Below are 23,583 nucleotides of genomic sequence, written 5' to 3' on the forward strand. Positions count from 1 at the left end.
ATGTAACCGGTAAACACTCCATAAACAATGCCAATATTACGAGATGGATTTATAGAATATCCTCTCTCTGGAAATCTATAAAGCATTACTCCATCGACCATGTCAGACGCTCCCAGAATATGATCGTTGATGAACTATCTAAGAGGAGCATGTGTTCACAGTGCAAAATATGGAACTTGAGTATCACAGTGAGGTTCATCACGCACCAAATTCAACATTTCTCAATGCCAGGTATATAGGAAATACATTTATGTCCTGGTATGTATCATGTACCTGACTATTTATATTATGTTTCATGCTCAGGGATCACTTTTAGTTTCATCTCACGCACTTTGGTTTTAATCTCCATATCTACCAAGTTTTATGTTTTTTGTATATGCAGTGATGTGGACGAGTTATATGTATTTTTTGTATATACAATGATGTTTTCCATCTGTTATATCGTAGAGGCAAATTTTGCTTATATTTACCATTGTCATACTATCATGTAACATAATTATAAAATTAATATATTTAGCTTTTTTGGTACTAAAAAACACTCCAGAAAATGCTCTAACTGACAATATAAAACAAAACTAGAAGATACTCGGAAAGCAAAAACATATTAACTTAGAAGATTGTTAATAAAAACCTAGAAATGCTCACACATGCTTGAAAAAAAAATATACATATTATTACTAATATATGTATATACTATTACCGAGATATGTATATTATTTGACCAAAATTTTGACTATCTTCTATATCATAAAAATATGCATATTATTTGACCAAAATTTTCGCTGTCTTCTATATTATAGAGATTTCAATAGATTTTTTTAACAGTTATTTCAAAACATATGATAAAGCGTTTCAGCTAGATACAACAACTAATAATATTACTGTTATTCAGATATGCAGGCTATTTGACCAAATTTTTGACATCTTTTATCTCTTTGAGACTTCAATTGAATTTTCTTTTAAATGGTTATTTCAAATGATATGATAGACATTTTAATAGTTATTTGAAAACATGTGATAAAGCATTTCGGCCAGATACAACAACTGAAAATATTTATGTGCTATTTAGTTGATATTAAAATTTAGCATATTTTAAAGATGGAGTAAATTGGTTTATAGAACAATGGATTTTAGAGTGAGTTTTTTTAGAAATCCTAAATACAGTTATTAAGCTTTAAAATTTTGAGTGTTTTTGAAGTTTTTGATGATTTAATCCATTTTCACTTTAACAAATAAAAAACAAATATTTAAAAACTGGTATAACATTAAATAAATAATAAAAAATAAAATTACAAAATTACAGTGATATACTTTATCATTATAATTAAAGGTGCAAAATACATCTCAAGCTCTTGCCTTCCAACATCAATTCAAAAGCTTTGTTGATCTCTGAAAATGGCAACTCGTGGGTAATAAACTCATCTACCCTTATCTCCTGCGATCAAAATCAAAACAAATATTTGTAATGTATTATTCATTGGACAAGATTAAGGTGGGCATCAAATGGAATGGATAGGCAAGGTTTATACCTTATTCATAATTAAAGTATCAACCAGATAAGGCAGTTGACTTTTTCCCTTCACACCACCGAATGTTGCAGCCACGATTCTCCTCATAAACAATTCGGATGGATGGAAACTTATCTTTTGAGGACTCATATCCAACCCTAACAAAATCGTCAAACCTAAAGACTGCAATTTATATTAATATCAGAGAGATTGTACTTCACATCAACTAAAATTGATTTGAGATGATGGCAGACCAAAGGGAAGGGCTGCTTTACCTCCCGAGTAGCCAAGAAGGCCTCATATAAAACCTGTGTGTTTCCAATGCATTCGAAGCTGTAGTACACACCTCCATCTGTCATCTCTGTTATCACCTAATGGAGCGATTCCCCTCTTTATCAGCCAGCAAAGTCATCCAAGTCTTCTAATATACGATTAGATAACATGGTTCAGCCAAAAATACCTCATGAATTGGTTGTTCATGGTCTTTTGGATTGATGCAGTCAGTCACACCCAAGGCTCTAGCTGCAGTGAAAGCATAGTAAATATTATGTTTTCAAATTGCAGATATCTCTTTTAACCCAGGGGGAAGCTATCAAACTTTTAGAGGATGATTTTTTAGTTAGAGTATAAAAGGTTAAAGTAATTTGATCTTTCCATTTTTAAAATAAGAGTAAGAATTAATTAAAAATATATTCATAAATCGTAGAAGGTAAATCATAAATTGGAGAATGTGACTTGTTATAATTGTAATTATGTATTAAATTGGTGTATGAAACTTTTTTATTTATATAATAGAAAATTTAATTTTACTCAATAATTTGACTACTAAAATCTATAAAAACATACTTTCTTTACTTCTCTAATTCTTGTGATATCATTATAACTTCTTATAAAAAAATACATGCTCTTAACATAATATTATGGATATTTGAATAGTTTATAAAAATTAAATCCCACTTGCAGAATCTCCTTTTTCACCTTTTATGAACTTGCTTGGATTTGTGTCTACGCCAATTATCCTGGATGCCCCTCTCATCCTCGCACCCTGTGAAACCTATACAGAGCCAGAAGGCCATTATTGTCACAAATGAGAAACTTACATAAAGTCAAATCATGAAAGATCGGGGCAATAGCTTGGAGAGAATGAGAGAACTCACTGCAAGGCCAACAGTGCCGAGGCCAAAAATGGCCACCGTCGATTCAGGTTCAATATTGGCCATGTACAAAGCTGCTCCAACCCCTGATTAAATACCCACCAGAAATAAATATTTGTCATTCTAGCAGTATATTTTATCTTAATTAGTTGACATACAAAACCATTGATTGATCATGTATTTTTTCTAGTTAGTGAGATTGACCAGTATTTTTTGTTTGTTTGTTAGGTAATGCGATTTTTGAGATGATTGGCATGTCTAACTTATGGTTTGAGTAGCTGTAACTCAAGTAACTCAAGGCCATCTAAGCCTTCAAAATTATCCCAAAGCCTGAGCCACACCAACCTTTAGCATAGCTAGATTTTTTTCCTCATAAAATTTCAAATGAGTAACTTTTTCACCCAGAAATACCTTAACATAACACCTTGTCACCTCTATTCTAAACTCCTGGAGCTTAAACCTACCAACTTTTGAACTAATACTTTCACACGTTAATTTACATTAATTATTAATTTTTTGTTTGTTGGCTAAACTTACTGACTTTTGATCAGACAACCTTCGTACACAAAGTACTTTAACGCTCAACAGCACACACTATATCGTACTATTCTAAGCCCCAAAAACTGTCTGGCCATTTATTCATACCCAAGGGGAACATGCATGAAAAGATAACAGACCTAATAATTGATACCTGTGGTTATACCGCAGCCAAGCAAGCATGCTTGGTCCAAAGGGGCCTCTGGGTTGATTTTGACAACGCAAGCATAATCAACAACTGTGTACTCACTGAATGTGGAAGTGGACATCAAATGGTAAATGGGCTTTTCCCTAATTGAGAAACGAGTCTTTCCATCAATTCTCATCACAGTCCTCATGGGATCGACTTTGAATTTATCACACTTATTAGTCCTATTGGATTTACAGCACACACAATCTCCACACTCTCCTGTGAACAAGGGAATCACATGATCTCCCTCCTTAATATCTGTCACGCCTTCTCCTACGCTCTCCACTATCCTGCAACCACAATTTTCATTCATTAGAGCAGTTTGAAAAGCATATAACGGCTAAAAAAACGAGTGATACATATTTACCCAGCACCCTCGTGTCCCAATATCCGAGGAAATGCTTGGAGTCCTTCTTCCTGCAAATATTATGTGAGCTGGAATTAAAGAAATCAAGGGCAGCAACCAGTGACAAGAAATGAGAAGATATTGATAAATGGGCAGAAAAGGAAACCACAAAATTACACACTCAGATATGAGCTGCTGTTCACTAAATTGCTTAATTCAATTGCTTGAAGCTACACTATTAAATAAACTCAAACCTACTAAGAGATATGTCACAAAGGGAAGTCTAACAACCTAGAAACAGGATTACCTTTCCAGTCCAGTATAAAATATCAGTGTGGCAAACAGAGGTGTGGGTGATTTTGATGCGAACTTCCATAGCCTGCGGTGGATCTACTTTAATCTCTTCAATAACCAATGGCATTTTTGGCCCCCATGATACGGCCGCTGGTGCCACAAATCACAATGGCATTAATGTTGAATTGAAAGTTTTGGGCCTAGAATCTAAACTTAACATGTGTGAGTTAAGATTGGCATATCTATTCTCAGCAATTTTGAATGTATATAGCTTTACCCAATTGAACTAATGCAATTTACTGAATAGCCAGATTGTATTTCCTCACTCACCTCTGCCTCTTTGTAAATATTTTTCAAAATAAGAATGATAGTAAAACGATACCTCTGCAAGTGATGACTTTACCAACAGTTTTCTGAGTCAACACACACCCTTGATCATTAAAGCTGAGAGTATCCACCATGTGGGTGAGATCACCAACACTTTCATCAGAAGGATTTTCCATCACTCTGCAACCAACAAATTATGAGAATTCAAAACAATGCACTCACTCAAGTCAAGCTTTATAATCATGTGACTTGAGATTGGCGAGGCAGAGGGGCTGCAAGCATGGAAAATTTTCCGAGGCATCCCTTGGACAAGGAATAAAAGGCAATCAAACTCGTGTGTTTTGGGACCATAATTTCGTCTTAAAGCTTGTTTGTTAGTTTTTGATTTTAGGTTTAATAATCAAATTCGTTTTCAATTCTATTGCTGATGTTTTTGTTACACTCAACGTCATAAATTTATGTGCCTGAGTGGACAGATTCAAAGTTCTCAACTTAATCATATCTCAATCTATAAAATATCACCTTGTCATGGGCGAGTAATTGGATTGGTAACAATAAATCAGAATCACATGCTCCCACTGACTTTCCCTATAAATAAATCTGTATTCCAGTCATAAGGCCTAGGAATGGAGGTCCCAGCACTATACCCTCGGTCATTCTGGTGTCAGGTCCGCTGGAATATTGTTGCTGGTAAAGATTGTGTATTATTCCCTGATTCTACTGGATTATTATTGTTGGGACATAAAGTATGTTACCGCTTCAATCATTAAATATTGACAACCACTTGTAAAGTAGGATTGGAGGTCGGAATGGCTGATATTTTATCATAAGATTGGATTGGATTGCTCTGGAGCACATTGAATATCTTGTGGAATTATTTATTTATATTTTTATAATTATAAATTATTTTTGATAATAAAAATAATATTGTTAAGATGTGTTTCATGTAGTGTAAAATAGTTTGTTATATAGTAAAATATAATTATTTTATTTATCTTCACATCACACATCAAACTTTATAGGTTGTACATAATTGTTTTGGGATTTTTTCATTTTTATAATACTTTATATAAATTATACAGTAAATTGATTTTTTTAAATAGAAATTATTTTTAAATTTTAATATAGATATTTCTAAATTTTTGGTAGTGAAAAAATTTTATTTGAATTTTTTTGACATTTATTTGTACCATTTATATTGGTTATATAAAAAAGTATAGACCAAGTAATATGAGTTATGGACATGTAATATGAGTTATGGCATAATTAAACACCCAAATGATTCATTTAAAGAAGAAGGGCAGGTTTTGATATGGTTTATGTAATATGAGTTGGTCTTGAAAGCCAAAAGGATTTATTCTTAAGGATGTTTTTTTCCTTCCAAATCATAATAAGGAAGTGATGTTGGATATGAATTCAAGACTTCTGGTCTTTATCATTATTAATATGGTATTTGAAAGTCGTCTATTATCAATAAAATATATGTTGCTACATATTATTAAGATTAATATCACTTACAGTAGTGGATATTGTTTCTTCCTAAAATGTGTAAATCCATTCCCATGCTACGAGGAAGATTAATATAATTTATAGTAGTGGATTTACTTCTTCTGCAAACTACTTGTGTGGCTATGACAACACAATTGTTCCATGTTAAAGTGGAGGATGGAGATCAAATAGTTGGTTTTGCAATAATGGGTTCCTCTAAAGCCATCATGGTGGCAAGTCTTGTAGTTAAACACAAATAGTAGAACATAAGGAAAGTGTAAAAGATGCCATATAATAAGGCCAACATTATTTCCAATGTTAAGGTAATTAACTAAACACCCTCATGTCTACTAATTTTGACTGCTTATTTTCAATAATTGAATATTTGATGACCTTTGGTAAGTCACTTTTGTTGGGAGAAACTTCTATCATATTTCAATGTAAAACTAAAGGAAGCTAAATTCAAGGAAGGATATTATGTAAAGCATCCAAGAAGGTTGTTGAGATGGTTTTGCTGAGAATAACATTTTTCCATGTGTCATTCTAGTCTCCACTTACAATGGGGAATTAGAAGATGTCACGATGATCTATTGATGCAAAAAAGTGAAGAAACTAGGTGAGTTTGAGATTTTCTTACTACTTAAGAGGCATAGCACATAAATGGGTTCCTATTCTACATTAATAATGTCTTGATAGAAAAAAAAGTGAATCAAGCCATGCACAAGTAAAATTAATGACAAATCCATAAGTACTATGGTTAAAGAGTGGATTAACCAACAAACCTACAAAGGTCTATTTAAGGGTTATGTTATTAGTGACTGAATTGGGAATTTTTTATTCTTTTGTAGGTGGAATAAAGCATGTATATCTACATATTTAAAACTTGTATATTTGCAACTCCACTCATCAAAAGGTATCCATCATTGATCGACTATATAGGCTTAATATAATCACTAATGGGGTTAGTGTTTGGGAGCAAGTAGGAGGAGAAGAATATGGAGGTAAACCCAAATAAAAGAGGAAGTGGTGTAGAAATTAAACCACAACCACACGGTTTACTCACATCTATGTCAACATTGTAAGTGGAAGATTCATTGCACCTCTTCTATATCTTGATTTGGAATGGGACTTCCATTTACCACTAGTGAGAAGCATCAATACAAGTGTGCACAAATATGCACCTCTATACGACGGAGTTAGATGGTTGGTTTCAAGAAGAAAGTAAGACCTACCTAAAAAACTCATTTTCGATATCAGCTACTTAGAAGTTGACCAACCCACATTTGAGTCCCAAATTCTTGGATATAGCTAATATTTGAATACCATTCTATTTTTTCCAAATCGCATATGATTAAATCCTCCAAAACCGAAGCTTTAGGGTTTAACATTTTTCACCGTGGTATGTTGATGGGTAGAAGGGAAATACTGCCAACTAAATCACGTTGATTTTTAGGTCAAAATACACTCTTTCCATGACTAAATTATCATCATTTTCCTTATCTTAACTCAAATAATTTTACTTACAATAATTGTATGATGATGCAAGGATACATATTAATTATGGAGAATAATAGAGTAAATGCCAAATATCTTCACGGGAATCCTAGAAAAGAGTAGATGTTTCGACATATTATCGAAAGACATAGGTGCGTCTGTCATTATATTCCCATAAGCACGAGAGTCTTGAATGTGGTGGATTTGGGATACATATGTGAATTCAACTCCTTTGGTAGGAAGAAGGGCTATGTTTTTAGCTTATAAATTTTCAAAGTTTATTATTGATGTAATGCATAATTTTGGAAATTTATGAAATATTTGCATTAACCTTTAACAAAAACTATGGTGCCCTTGCATCTCTTTCAAAAGAGAAGGAAAACAATTATCTCCATTGGTGCTCTTTATTTGAAAAAAGAAACCTCGCTTCTGCATCCATAATAAGAGACACTTTTTATTTGACAAAATGATAATTTAATTTGTGTATATACAATTTCCCTAATTGTCATAGTTAGATAATGAATATGATTGGTTATTTTACTATTATTCATTGTGTCCCATCAACATTCTTCTATAGCTTCTCTTTACATCCTCAAATTCCAATATGGAGCCATGTTGACCTACTAAGACATTAAAAAAAATTGAGGTGTAATCCTGTATTGGCTAGGTATCTAGCACGTTGCTAACATAAGAATTGTTCAATACCAAGGATAATGATTTTGGAGGTTATTAAAATTTTCTCGCACTACCACTAATGAATGTATTTTAGAAATAATGCATAATTTATTGAAATAGAAAGTGGTATCCCCAATGGTATTGAGTGATGCAATTCAAGGAGCTACTATAAATAATGGTTCTCACCTTTGCTAAGATGGAGGATTCCATGATGTAGAGTGGGTGTTATCTTGTTCTTCATATTTTATTTTTTATGTGGTGATATTCATGATCTATATCAATGGTATCAGAGACGGTTATAATATCAATGATATTAGAGTAAATTATGGCTCCATGGCAACCAAGGTTTGGATGCAATGGAATTGCGCAGCCTGACTGAAGTGGTACGACAAACCTCCCACATTTTGAAATCATAGTTTTTAGTTTCCAAGACATTAGAACATGAACAAAGAAATGGCCCTGAAGAGATCATAGCAAGGGATCAAAATTGGCTTCAGTTCCTTCAATTTTGAAATTCATGCTCCCATTATGTAATTATTGTGAAAATGTTCAATATTAAGACTAGTAAAAGAAAGGGGTGGATTTTGATTCAGATTCTCATTGTTTTGGAAACTACTAAGAACATTATCCATAGGAACACTTTAGACATGATGAGAATGATGATGAGAAGGAGCAGAGATAGCAACGGAAAATTTATCTAAATCCCAACAACTATTTTAATGGCAGAAGTATGAGTATGAGCCTAGGTAGTGTTAATATGAATACAAATATGAATATGAGTTCATGGTTAGGTGAATGCATGAAGATGGGTTACACTTTTGGACCAAATGTGGTAATGAAATTTCAAAATTTTACTCTTTTATTGAATTGAAGCCCTCAGAATTTATATAAGCATTGTGAATTTTGATTTGGAGTACAAAGATAATTTATGGAGAATAATGTTGTTGTCCTAATGATATTTTTCTGCAAAAAAAGTTAGTGTCATATAATCTGTCAATTTTCCATTAAATGAAATTTTTGTCCTTGCAATTTTTCGTACATCTTAACAGGTATGTGTGTATTCAATAATATATATGAGCATGGTCTATAGGGAGAGAACTAGGGTATGCATATTAAAACTTTATTTTTCTACGCAAAATTATATTTTTTTATTATTTTTGAAGCTAGTGAATTAATATTTCAATTGCATTTTTCAGACAATTGTGTTCATGTAAAAAAAAAATTCTACTATTTAAACAAATTCAAAAACAAAGAGGAATCATAAATGAAGAGGATGGTATTTTTTGAAATTTTTTCGTTTTGTATATTTTATGTTATTGATTTTTTATTCAGCCCTTTTGAAAGTGTCCAAATTTTTTTCAAGAATTATGTTTAAAAGAAATTAGATGAAAAATATCATATGAATTTGAAACTGTTAAACTCATATTCCATTGGATAGAGGATTCCTTCGTGAATCCAACATGATCAACTTTGCCACTTAAGGACAATTTTTACCTTAAGTCCACTAGGGTACAAAATGGTGTCACAAAGAAATCTGCAGAAAATGTGCTAAATATGCTTTTTTAAGGACCTAAGGAGCTTGATCAAGCGCTAGAAAGATATATAATTCAAATAGATTGATCGAGGGTTAAAGAAACCCTTGATTGAGCCATTTACATGGTTAATTAGTGGCTCAATCGATCACTAGAAATATATAATTAAAATAGCTCGATCGAGGGTTAAAGAAACTCTCAATCGAGCCGTTTATGTGGTTAATCAGTTGTTCGATAGAGCCCCTATTGTTGATTTAGATTTAGCTTTAATTTAAAAAATTTATATATATATTTTTAGATGTCATTTATAGTATTCATGTTGAGCATGGAAGAAATTTTATGGGCATGTACATCATAATGGGTTATAGAAAATCTATTTCAGTATCTAACAACTATGTTGATATACTATTAGTGTACTTAAAATGGAAATTCACTATCCAAGTTCTGAGCAACATTGAAATATTTTTATATTATTAATAAATGTCGTGTGTCAGTTTGATATAGAGCATGGAAAGAGTTACACACATACTTCATATTGGATTGTAAAAAGTGCAAGAAATAGAATATATATATATATATATATATATATATATATATATATATATATATATATATATATATATATATATATATATATATATATATATATATGGCTAAACTCTTGTAGATTACCTCAAAAGGAATAAAATCGAATAAAATTTATCTGTAGAACTTTACATTTTGACATCTTTTAAAATTGACTAAAACTTATTTCAAGATTATTTATGTTTTTCAGTTAGACATTGAGATAAGAAATTAATTGAAATACTTTCAAGAGTTGACCTATATGGGCGGGTCACAAAAATTTCCACATATACAGGTTTTTTATTATAAAATGGATGACTTTAGAATTCATGTATTTATTATTAAAATCATTATAACAACATACATTGATTGCACTAAGATGAACTTTCTACAAGTCAATATGAAGCATATTTGTAATTCTTTCTACGCTCAATATTAAATTGAGAAATGATATATATTTTAGATTATTTTAAGTATCAAAGTGACTTGCATCATGTAGTAAGATTGTAATTATTTTGATAGTTTACAATACATCTTTTAAAATTGAATAAAACTTAAATTTCAATCCTATTTGTATTTTTAATTGATCCTTGAAATAATGAATTGATTGAAATACTTGGATAGCCATGTAAATTTAGGAAAGTTCGTAAAATTATATAAAATTATAGAAACATATAATTAGTTGTTTAAATTAACATATATTGATTGCACTAAAAGACACTTTCTACAAGCCAATATGAAGCATATTTATAATTATTTCCATGTCCAATATTAAATTAATGTACACGATATATTTTAGTTCATTTTGAGTATTAAAGAGACTTGCATCATAGTATTAAGATTGTACTTATTTTCTTAATCTATGAAACTAGAAATCAAAATTGTTATTAAATGTAAAATTTCACTTCTTGAATGTTCTTAATTGAAGGCCTTAAGATAAGGAATTGATTGAAATATCTGGATAGTGAAGTAAATTTCGAATCGTTCGTAAAATTATATAAAATTATAGAAACATATCATTAATTGTTTTTTGGTATATTAAATTCCAATTTACACATGACTTATATCATGTTATGACTACTTGCTATTGTAGATGACCTCAAAAGAAGTAAAATTGAATAGAACTTATTTGAACCATTTACAAGACATCTTTAAAAATTGAATTTAAAACTTAAATTTCAATTCTATAATTTGTGTTTTTTAATTGAACCATGATATATTTTAGTTCATTTTAAGTATCAAAGTGACTTGCATCATAGTAAGATTGTACTTCGTTCCTTAGTCTACGAAACTAGAAATCAAAATTGTTATTTTTTTAATAAAAGTTATACTATATAGATATTTTTTTAAACTAGTGAAATAATTAAATAGATCCATAAATTGAAATTTAATGAACATCCATAAACCATATTAATAAACATCCATAAACTGAAATATAATGAATGTCTCAATAAAATGTCCACAAAAAGGAGACTTGCATGGCTTTTTGGCGGAGCGGGAGCCTGGAGCAGCCTGCGTGAGAGGAACCAGATAGTGGGAGCCTAGTGCAGCCTTCGAGGCTGGTAGGAGGAAGCCCGGGGAGTGCGTAAAGAGACAACCATCCACGAGTCTGCGCAAAGCTCCAGAGTCATGGCCCTAAGAGGGGGCTGCGAAAAGGAAACTGCCTTACCACCTAAGCTAGCTACATTCCAGAATCTAGTTGCAGCATGCAATAAATGGCCAACAACTGAAAACTAGCAGAAGTTTGTAAAAAAAATGGAATCCATCCCCACAGTTGCTCTGCCGACTGAAGAACCCTGCAAAGCGGCATTAAACCTAGCAGAAAGAGGGCTTATTGGCCAGTTCACAAGCTTATGGCCCTCACCTAAAGCGGTAGAAGCCTGGGTGCAAAGGAAATGGCGTTCACTGGTCAAAGAAGGAATAAAAAGCCATTTCATTGGCAAAGGCTCCTTTGTATTCATATTTGAAGCAGTAGAAGACAAGAACCTCATATTCAGAAACAACCCATATTTCATGGGACCCCAAACTTCAACCCGACTCAGGATGTGCCCTCGGTCATTCTAGTCTGGGTGCGATTGCCCCACCTACCTCTACACTGCTAGAACCCTAAATCCTTAGAAACCATAGGCAACAAGCTAGGCAAATACATCGACCGAGTAAAAAGAAGAGACCAATACTCTTGTGCGAGAATTTGTGTAGCAGTAGACCTGGAGGAAGGACTCCCTGAAGCCATTAAACTCACAGTGGCTGACTGGACACACATACAAGTCTTAGACTACGAGCAACTCCCATTTAAATTCCGACACTACCATGGCTATAGGCATTTTGCCAAGAATTGCAAAAAGAAATTAGAGGATGGACCTGGGAAGGAGAAAGGAGATCAATGGACTCGGGTTCAGAAATCAAGGCCAACTAGGCAGAGCAACAGGAATAAAGGGAAAGATGTATCCACTAGGAGGGTTGCTCCTTGCGAAACCCAAGCAGAAGGAAGCTCAGTCCCTCCAATAACAGACATATCAACAAACCCCTTTGATATACTCAGCACACGAGAAAAACTCGAAGACCCAGCAGATAAAGAGGATGAACAATAGGAAAATAACATGGAAGAAAAAAAAAGGCAAGAGGAATCAGTCCAAATTGCATCCCCAAAAGGTGCCTCTAGCTCCCCAACCTATGCAGATATGACAAGAAAGAAGAACCCTAAGATATTGGGATCCTTGGAAGATGAAACATCTGAGAGGCCCTTGAAAAGAGTGGGGAGGAAATCTCACAGAGAGGTTAGAGAAGAACAAGTAGAGAGACAAAAAATGCAAGGCAGCCAGGCTGCTATAGAGATGTCTATCGACAGAAATACTAGAACCAAGCCTCCAAAGGGAGGTGCTACCCCAACCCCTACCAGTAAATAATGCGATTAGTCTCTTGGAATTGCAGAGGACTGGGGAACCCATCAAAAGCTGAAGCAGTCAAAGCCTATTAAAATCATAACTTCCCAAGATCCTCATGCTTCAAGAGACTAAAATAGAAGGAGAAGCCCTTCTGGAACTCAACAAAGAAAAATGGAAAACAAAAGCTGGGAAAGCGGTAAGTGATAGAGGTACATGCGACGGGTTAGCCACTCTCTGGGAGTCTAACAAATTCCTGCTTGAGAGCTCCTTTCAGACGCGACACTAGATTTACACCGAACTCTGACACCTATCAAGTAAGATAAACATTGCACTCGTTAATCTCTATGTACCTGTCCTCTATGCAGAGAAGGAACAATGTTAGCAAACTCTGACTACTTTTTTGGAAGCATACTCCCTCAATAATATAATTATTGCTGAAGACTTCAATCTAATCCTAGACTATTGGGTGCAGGAATTGTGCTTGAGGAAAGTCCTCAACACTTAATTCTCAACCGGAGGGTTTCGTAAACTTAGAGACGAAGCACAAGCAATGCCATAAATGGTATGAACTTTTCCTATTTCTAATCCTACTTCTTGAGGGAATGTTTTACAGAATTACATAGAAAACAATTGGAAAGGATATTTACACCAAGGCAAATCTAGTGTTGGAATGTAAAAGACAATTTGCAAGTAAATCAAGTTAAGAAATTCCATAGAGCAGAAACAATCTTAAATGTTGAATGAAATGCTATGTTAATCTCCAGATGGATGATAAGTAGTCTAAAAAGTGGGCCCTTGTAGAGTTCTGCCTTTCTTCTGATCTTTCTCCCACACAAACAACCTATCCTTTCACAGTTACAATCTTGCTTGCAGTAGTGCAGGTATAGTATTTCTGTGTAAGATTATATTCAATCTTGCTTACTGAAGAATTATGTCTGAGTGAAGGTGCTCTAAGGCTCAAGGCTTGGATCACTCTGTTTCAGTGTCAAGATACTTGCTCTTGCCCCGAAGCAGGGTTCCCTTTACTTAATTTCCAGTTTACTTTCGAAAGCTGAAAAGATATGCTAAAAAGGAATTGCAACTATAATGAAATTCTGAATTAACTAGCTACGAGAAAGAAAATGCTTCAACTCATTAAACTTCATAAGGGAAATAAACTTCATGAGATAAAACACTTACAAAAGAATCAATCAATAGCCTAAGTACTTTGCATTTGTCAACCAGGTTTGGTACTTCGCCCACAATAATGATATTCTTTGCAAGTATAATTTGGTAGTTAATATAACTCCTTCTAGATATTTTTAGAGATGAACTTTTAACACAAAAAATAGTTACTTGATTTATTGATTCATTCACTTGCAAAATAATGGGAAATAAAATGCAGGTGAGTGATTTAATGTTTGCTACAATGAATGACTGAGCGCGGTGCAAGCAACAACACACACTGGTGAAGGAAAGAGTTCCTCGCACAATTTGCTTCGAAAATGAATTAAAACAGAAAGCAAGAATAAAGTAAATGCGTAAAAGATATCTTATAAACAGAAATGAACACAAATACTCTGCAAACTACGGATCCATTCCACACATAGGCTACAGAAGATAATTTAATTCAGAACTCAAAGATTAACAATTAAACTATTTCATCACACAGCTGCTATGAAATAAACACATCGTCTTCCAAAATCACGAAAGCGAGAGGGGTCGACGAGCTGGGTTGGCTGGCCCTAGCGAACCAGCTTGTTCCCCTTCTAAGGAACAAAAGCGATCAACACTTCAAATAACACATCAAAGACGAAATTACAAGCTGTGTATCCAAACCATAATGATCCTCTTGTATTTACTTGATTCGGCAAATTACATTACGAAGCAGTCCAGCCCCAAAACGAGGCGATAACTAGATTACATAAACCAAAATAATAACTAATGGTTCGCTAGCTTTTCTATCTACAATTTACATAATAAATATTCTTCGGCTCTAAGCCATTTACACTAATTATAGATAATTGTTGTTCAGGCCTCTCGGCCGAACATACTTAGAAACCGAATTACAAACTTGTTCAATCATTGTAACAACACGAGCTTCGTTGGGCCATGATCTATCTTTGGAGAAAAATCCCTGGATGTATGCCACCTACTTCAGTTTATCAACAGTTAAACTCGCAGTCGAAGATTGAGATTCGTCCTCGTGGAAGATAGCTCTCGAAATCTTAGACAGTGGAGGTGCAAGAATCTTCCTACACTAGTCAAGTCATACATTATTAACACTATGTTCCATGATTACTTCTAGGAAATCAATATGAGTTGCAAGAATATGTAGAAAACATGAAATCTACATAGAAAGATTAATAAAGTGTTGTAGTAAATGTTAATGTAAACTATGAGCATGTGCAGGAAAAGGGTAACCATCTTGTACTAGTGCAGGGAAGAAGGGTCTTGTATTATGGTAAAACAGAGGTTGATATTGATGGAAATGGGGTAGAAAATAGGGCAATTTAGGATACCAACATCCTCCCATCCTTAAGTTGTTGTGTTCCTCACACAACATTTTACCTCTACAAAAAACCTTCAAAAATGAGTGGCCGCACCTCAGTTATGCACTTCAATGTTTATTCCTATCTTTACTATCTTTGGCTTCTTGTCCCGGGATTTTCGTAGCTGCTTAGTTACCTTTTTCAGGCGTCTATAGCATCTGGAAGCCTGATACTTCCATAACTTTACCTGTTGCTTCTGCTTCTTTACTTTAGCCTGTAATTCCACCTCACTCTGTTTCTGCCAACTTTGCTCTTTCATGACCTGGTTTAGAGCTTCCAGGTCATGGACTTGTTGCTCCAAGTCCACTATTCTCCTATTAAGGAAGAGAGTGGATGATGTTGTATTGAGATCTTTGAGAGAAAATGCCTTTTCTGCCACAGACTCAACATCAAGGTTAAGACTATCAAAAGTTTGCTTTAAAACATCGCCGAGGGTTTCTATGCTTGGGGTTTCGCTGTCGCTAAGGGTTTGGATACCCTCAACAATCTTTGTGCCAAGGGTTTCAGTACCCTGTGCACCTAATTCCTTTGGGCTCTTAACTTGCTCTCCCATTTTCTCAGGGGATTCCACACCCTGTCCTTCCAAATCAATAGGGGTTTCGATTCCCCATTCTTCTACTACCACAGGGACTTCAATACCCTGTCCTTCAAACACCGCAGGGTTTTTAATGCCCTGATCTTAAAAAATTGTGGGCTCTTCAGTGCCCTGATCTTCACAACCCACAGGGTCTTCAATGCCCTATCCTTCAAAAACCGCAGGATCTTTAATGCCATGGTCCTCGAAATCATTAAGGGTCTCCACCTCCGGTTCACTAAAATTTTCAGGAGATTCTTCATGCTATTCTTCTTCCTCCTTTGCTTGGACTTCACCAGTGTTTGGTGTCGACATTGTTCTCTTGCTCCTTAGCCTGCTAATGAATTTTGACAATAACACGTCATCTTCTGCATTCTCCTCATCCTCCACAGTGTGTGCTACTGTGTTTGCAAGCACCGAGAGATTGTGAACTGTGGGGGAGACTTGGGGTGAGTCATCAATTACAATTGGGGAGCCCGACTGATTTGTTCCTTGGCCGACAACTTTCCTCCTCACCAAGGTCCTAATTTTCCTTGTCTTTGCTACAGGTGGAGTGTTTTCAACGACCCCTTTCTCTACTTGCACTGGTGAGCCTTTACTTCTTCGCTTGGTAGGAGACAATGTCTCTGCCTTTCTCTTTTTGCTTGCACTTGTGCTAGCAGGTTCTTCTGCATCCTTTGCTCAGAATTCCTTCAGAAATGCCTCCCATGCTATTCCATTTTTCTCTAACTTCTTCTTGACCAGCATCATAATGAGTCCATGGTGGCAGATTTTGGTTGCAACCTGGCTTGCACTCATGCTCTGCACATTTTTTGCCATCTTTTCGAGGCTCCTGAGCAAGAAGTGAGGGAAATTAATTAGTTTCCCTGCCTCGAAATGTGACAGCAGTCAAAGGTGGTATACGAATGCCAATGTATAGCATCCTTCGTCTATGACAAAATTTTGTAATATAAACAGTAAATCTCGCCATTTTCCAACCAAGGCAGTCTGTGGCAGTCCCTTTCTCCAATCGACCTCAATCTTCTTATCAACAACGAACCACTGCCAACGCTTCTTTGTCAACCACTCCTTAAACCAGCGTTGACCTGTAAGTGGTAGGATTGTTGCTTGCGAAATGAACTCTTCAGTGATTTTAGATTTTAAGGACCCGACCCTAACTTGGCCTTCCTTGAACGTTCTTGCAAATTATAGCACTACGCCCATGTCGAATCCATCAAATTTTTGGAGAAATGGTAGGAACCTAGTTTCTTGCAAAAGTGCAAGACTGTTCCTGTACTCAGCAGTTTGTTCAATCTCCTATAGCGACAATGGTTCACTCCTCACGGGTGCCATTTCAAACCTCTTCCACTTCACCAATCAGACCTTCGGAAAAATTCCAGGGTAACTCCAACATTCACCAAGAATTCTGTACCAGAGGTTCCTTGCCTTCCGTCTTTGTAGACCTGCTTACCCAGCTATGATGGAACAATCCTTCCACTTCAGATGTAGATCCATGTTAGCGATCATCATTATAGGTGAATCATGATGATTGGATGTAGTGGCGGTATGGGCAGCGGTGATGCAACGGCTAGAATGATCTGATCATAGGTAGGTTAATGATGGTAGGATAGTGTGAAATAATTGCAAAGAGGGTGAGTGCAGGTTATTGGACAGAGTACCCTTCCGCAGTCATCATCATAATTCAATCAGACTTATTTTCAACATTTATTTATCCCTAGATTAGTAATTAATGAAACAAAGCATCAATTTAAAACATGGAGTGAGTTATCATATCAACATATGCACAAAAATACAGGCCCATAGATCTTTGATAAACCATTTCAGGACTGAGTAGATTGCTCCCACAGTCAATTGTATCTCTACACCAAACCTGCATGCACTCGTGCTTGCACTACGCTGTGCTTGCACCAGAAAATTTTACCAAATAGAAGCTTTGATAGGACATACTTTTGTAGCTGGACTTTTAAAAATTTTGCCTCATTATACAAGAAAAATTTATTCGCCATCCTTTGGTGCTTCTCAACATGCCTTCTGAATGACTGCATCAAATTCTGCAATCAACTTATGAGGGAATAAAGAAGTGGGAAAGGGGTAAAAATTTCAGAATGGGAAGGAATATTACAGCATGGATTTCAGAACGATATCATCAAGAGGGATAAACGAAACAGGATGTGGGAAAAAAATTCAAGGGAGAAGAGGGATTCTACGAATCGGGTAAGGGTGGTTTCTTAGAAGAAAGAGGAAGGTAGTTCATTGGGTAATTTAGAAAAGAAACTAGTGGGACATTTTGAAATGGGAAATAGAAGAAGATTTTACCATGAAGTATGCTTGCACTGGTGCCAGAAAAATAACTACAGTGGGAAGTAAGTGTTTACTTGGAAAAAATGTCCATGCTAGTTACCCCAAACTTGGGTAAGGGCTCGGTTTCGTGAACCTGCTTCTTCTTGGTGGTAGCCAACATATCTAAAATTCAAGTAACATTTTTTTTTTATGAAAAATTTTGATCTTCCTGCCAACACGCTGGTTTTCATGTTGATCATTCTGAAATCATGTCAGTCAACTCATTTTCACATTTACAGGAATTTTTTTTTTCTTTTTTTATACTTTTTATTTTTGTCATTTTTTTCTTTGATTTTTTTTTTTTTAAATAAGGACAAGAAGGAATCAATTCTATAGGTCAGTGTTATCACCTACCAGCTCCTTTTCAAATGGCTGTTGGAATTGCTACATAAAATCTCCTTTAGTAAGGGGCTTAAAATATACCTTCAATCTATGCCCGTTTACCAAGAACACTGAATTCCATCCATCAATAGTTTCGATTTCTACTGCTCCATTTTCGAACACTTTGACCACCTCATAGGCTCCCATCTAGTGTGTATGGAATTTTCCTTTAAAATTTTTGAATCTTGAATCGTAAAGGAGCACCCAATCACCTGGTTGGAATTGGTTTTTCTGAATGGACTTGTCATACCACTTCTTGCATTTTTGTTGAACCAAGATGTTCTGTTGAACAACATCCCTTTGGATTTCATCTAACTTGTTCAATTGTAGAAGGCCTTGTTGTTGTGCCTCAGAGAGATCTAGCCGCAATTGGACTACAGTCCTGAAAGTCTTGATCTGGAATTCTATCAGCAAAAGGACTTGTTTCATATACACCAGTGCATATGGTGTGTGTCCCGTGCTATTTCTCCAAGTGGTTCGATAGGCCCACAATGCTTCCAGTAATTTGTCAGCCCAATTCTTTCTGTTCATATTTACCGTCTTTGTGAGGATAGACTTAATCACCTTATTTATGGATTCTACCTGGCCATTTGCTTGCGGGTGGTATGGTGTGGATTTCCTGTGCGGATTTTGTATTGCTCCATTACACCCTGTACCAGATTAGAAATAAACTGTGATCCATTGTCAAAAACAATTTCTCTAGGTACACCATTTCTGGTAAAGATTTCAATAAAAAGAAAATCAACAACAATTCTTTCAGTAGCAAAAGAAACAACTTTAGCTTCTACCCATTTTGTAACAAAATCTGTACAAACCAAGATATGCTTTTTATTTGATGATGAAGGATTTATTGGTCCTATGAAATCAATAGCCCATTTTTCAAAAGGCTCAATCATAACTTGAGGACATAAAGGCATCTCATTGGTTTGGTTAGGCTGGCCAATTCACTGACAGCTATCACACCGCTTGACGTATTGTTTGGCATCCTTAAACAAGGAAGGCCAAAAATAGCTAGCTCGTAACACTTTGTATGCAGTTCGCTTATTGGCGAAGTGACCACAACATGATTCATAATGGGCAGATTTTAAGATATCAAACACCTCTTCCTCTCTTACACATCTACAGATAATGAGATTTGCTCGTATGTAAAAGAGGTCTCCTTGGATCCAGGAATATGTAGCACTTTTCTGAATGATATTCTGCTTTTCACAAGCGGATAAGTGGTGTGGTAATTTTCCAATGAATAAATAGTTAGTTATATCAGCAAACCATGGAGACTTTGTTGACGCAGCAAAAATATGTTCGTCACTAAAATCATCATCAACAGGAATTTCTTCACCAGGATTATTTAATCTTGAAAGATAATCTGCTACTGCATCCGATTTCCCTAGTCTATCAACAATAGTGATATTAAATTCCTGTAATAATAGAAACCACCTAGTCACTCTACCGCTAGTTAATGGTTTATTCATCAAATATCTTATAGCAGAATGATCAGTATGTATAAAAACTTCATATCCTGTAATATAATGTCTGAATTTATTAATAGAAAAAATTACAGCTAAAAACTCTTTCTTAGTAACAGTATAATTGAGTTCAGCGGGTGACAAGTTTTTAATAATGAAATAAATAGCATAAGATTGTTTGTCTTCTTCCTGTCCTAAAGTTGCACCAATAGCAGTATCTGAGGCATCATAGGAAACATGGAATGGTAGGGACCAGTTTGGTCCTCTCAAAACTTGTGCCTGAACTAATTTTTCCTTCAATGTATCAAAAGACTGTTGGCAAGCTGTAGACCAAGAAAACTCATTATCTTTAGCCAAAAGTCGGAAAAGGGGGAGTAACTATCCTTGAGAAATTCTCAATGAATCTCCTATAGTAGCCCACATGTCCTAGAAACCTCTCACTTCCCTTTGAGTTTTGGGTATAGGAAGACTCAAAATGACTTCTATCTTTGCAGGGTCAACCTGGATACTTTTGTCAGAAATAAGATGGTCAAGAACTACTCCAGCCTTGCACATTAATCTGCATTTCTTGTCACTCAAGGCAAGATGAGCTTCTTGGTAGCAAAGAAGCACTTTTTCTAGATTCCCGAGGGCTTCTGAAAATGAATCACCAAACATAGAGAAATCATCCATATAGATTTCCACACACTCGAGGTCAGAAAAAATAGCCAAGAATGCCCTTTGAAAGGTAGCCGGGGCATTACATAGCCCAAAGGGAAGCACTCAGTAAGTAAATGTACCCCATGCACATGTAAAAGTGGTTTTGTCTTGATCCTCGAGTGTTATCTGTATCTAGTTATATCTGCTAAGGCCATCTAGAAAAGAAAAGTACTTTTCACTAGCAAGCGTATTGAGTACCTGATCGATGAAAGGAAGGGGGAAGTAATATTTGAGTGTGGCTTTATTTAATTCTCTGTAGTCAATGAAAATGTGCCATTTCCCATATTTCTTTGGGACTAATACTAATGGAGAGACCCACTGGCTATTAGAAATGGGATAGATAAAATCAACATCTAAGAGTTTTTGCAATTCTTCCTTTACAACATCTCTTAGAGTTGGGTTCATTTGCCTCTGGGGTTGTCAGACAATTCGGGCTCCATCCTGAATATAAATATGGTGTGTACAAGTTTCAGGAGGGATTCCTTTCATATCATCATAACCCCATGCAAAGGCATTAAGATGGTTTCTCAACAAATTCACAAGTTTCTCTCGTTGAGAAGGGTCCAAGTCTGAACTAATATATAAGGATTTACTTGGACTAATCTCAACAAGAGTAGTGTCAGGCTCCAGAGTACACAAAGGTGTCGCTAGAGGTGGTGATGATGTAGGTAGAGAGTCATACCCTTCTTGAAAATCTAGACTAAAAATATGACTTAATGAATCAAAATTAGGCATGGTGTCTAGATTGTTTAGGAAGTCTTGAATCTCACCCTCTTGTGAGGACTCAGAATTTTGATGTATCAATGAAATAGATTGGGTCTCCTCATCACTATTATAGTCTAACCATAAAGTGTCTCGGAGATCCTGAATAGTTCTAGCAGGTGGATATAGGGTGACTTTCTTTCTAGAATCTCCATGGGAAATATACATATCACCATAACGACATCCAATATAAGCATCAACCGTATAAAGCCATGGTTGTCCCAAGATCAAGGGATGCCCTCCTACAGGATTCTTTGGCTGAAGCATAATGAAATCTGCGGGATATTCCCAAGAATCTAAGGAAACGATCACATCATCCAATACTCCTTCTGGCTTGATTTTAGATCTATCTGCCAATTCAAGCACAGTGGCAGTAGGATGAATATGGACCAATCCAAGTTGATCCATGGTTTGATTGGTCATAACATTAATGGCTACCCCTAGGTCTATAAGTACATTGGAGAAAAGGACATCACCTATCTGAACAGAGACAACAGGGTTTTCGAGGTCGGTATATTTTTCCATATTCATACATCCTGTCATTAACTCTGCTACTCTACCAACAAATTGAATGGTTTTGGGTTCCAATCTTCTCCTCCCTGGCTTCTTGAGGCAAAGCTCCCTAATGATTTTTGTACAGATGGGGATCTCTTGATAGTTTGGAGCAAAGGTACCTTTATAAAAAGGTGCCTAAGCTCAGAAGCTAGGCTAGACTCGGGAATGGGGCCTTTCTTCTCCACAACTAACCTCTCTAGATAGGGAGGTCAGTTGGAAGAAGACAACAAGGGCTTAGAATGTATAGGGATAGGTTGAATGGTGTCATATTTCCCATAATGGTCAAGAGTTTCCTCCTCTCCTTTCTCATCGATAATCACCATGGGCTAATTTTGATTTTGTGAGGTTAACACTTTCCCTTATCTCAATTGGAGATCATTGACTCCAACTAGTTTAGTCTGAAATTTGGATGAAGAAAGCGGGGTCATAGAATGGATCATTTGTACCACTTTATTATTAGGATTGGGTAAAGGTTGAGCAAGCAACTGAGAAGGTTGAAACGGTAGAGGTAAAGATAATGGTGGCATAGGTTTACTTAGTTGAGGTAATGATGGTTGAGGAATTGAGTAAGGTGCATATGTAGGAGGATATGATTGCATCGATGCATGATAGGAATTATATGAATGATGTGAAAGGTTTGGCCCTCTCCATCCTTGTTGCCAAGATTGGGAGGGCTATCCATATTGATATTAATTCCCATGTTGCCAATGCTGAGAGTGACGAGTGTTAGGATAGGAATGTGAGTGTGCATTTTAACCAAAAAAATGTGGTGGAGGTTCAGAAAACCATACCTCCACTTACATGAGGCCAATTTCTTCATGCTCCCATTGCATGTAATGCTTCAGCTTCAGGTTGTCCCTCTTCGAATACAACTTTCAACCCATGTAGGGAGGAAAATTTTTCTGTGGCATGGTTATCTACACAAATTTCACATTTATTAGTATCTTTAATATCTAGAGGAAATTCTCTTAGAGGATGCTTTCTTCTACATCTTGAATAGAAAACAGACAATGTTTCTTGCTCTTCTACAAGTTTTTGTTGAAACTTCAAAGAGTCTATTTTTTTACTAACAATATTCATTATTTCAATTTTCACATTGTCCATTTTTTTTTCTAATACAATAATCATAGCATTAGTAGATTTGGTTTTCCTATTTTTTTCTGAATTCCTTTACCGGATCCATATTGGTTCCTCGAGAATTTCCTGTACAAGTCACAGATCTAATCAAAAGGTTTTTGAGCAATATCCCCTTGTCCTAAAAGATTTATATTATTCCTATAA

The 23,583-nt window shown here is 35.4% G+C and overlaps 1 protein-coding gene across 1 annotated transcript; it reads right to left on the reverse strand.

The window, feature by feature from the left end:
* Positions 1–1,282: 1,282 nt before the first annotated feature.
* Positions 1,283–4,711, reverse strand: LOC149221384 (alcohol dehydrogenase-like 4). Its single transcript, XM_089382970.1, has 10 exons — positions 4,412–4,711; positions 4,043–4,179; positions 3,757–3,806; positions 3,354–3,679; positions 2,666–2,748; positions 2,487–2,562; positions 1,969–2,030; positions 1,784–1,879; positions 1,530–1,691; positions 1,283–1,435 (listed from the first exon to the last, which is right to left on the reverse strand). The coding sequence occupies exons 1-10, from the start codon at positions 4,530–4,532 to the stop codon at positions 1,325–1,327; spliced, it is 1,224 nt and encodes a 407-aa protein (XP_089239096.1). The 5' UTR covers positions 4,533–4,711; the 3' UTR covers positions 1,283–1,324.
* Between the last annotated feature and the right edge of the window lie 18,872 nt (positions 4,712–23,583).

The sequence above is a fragment of the Pinus tabuliformis genome, chromosome Q, assembly GCF_031772625.1.
Source record: "Pinus tabuliformis cultivar Carrire ecotype Pingquan chromosome Q, CPIR1, whole genome shotgun sequence".
NCBI classification, from domain to species: domain Eukaryota; kingdom Viridiplantae; phylum Streptophyta; class Pinopsida; order Pinales; family Pinaceae; genus Pinus; species Pinus tabuliformis.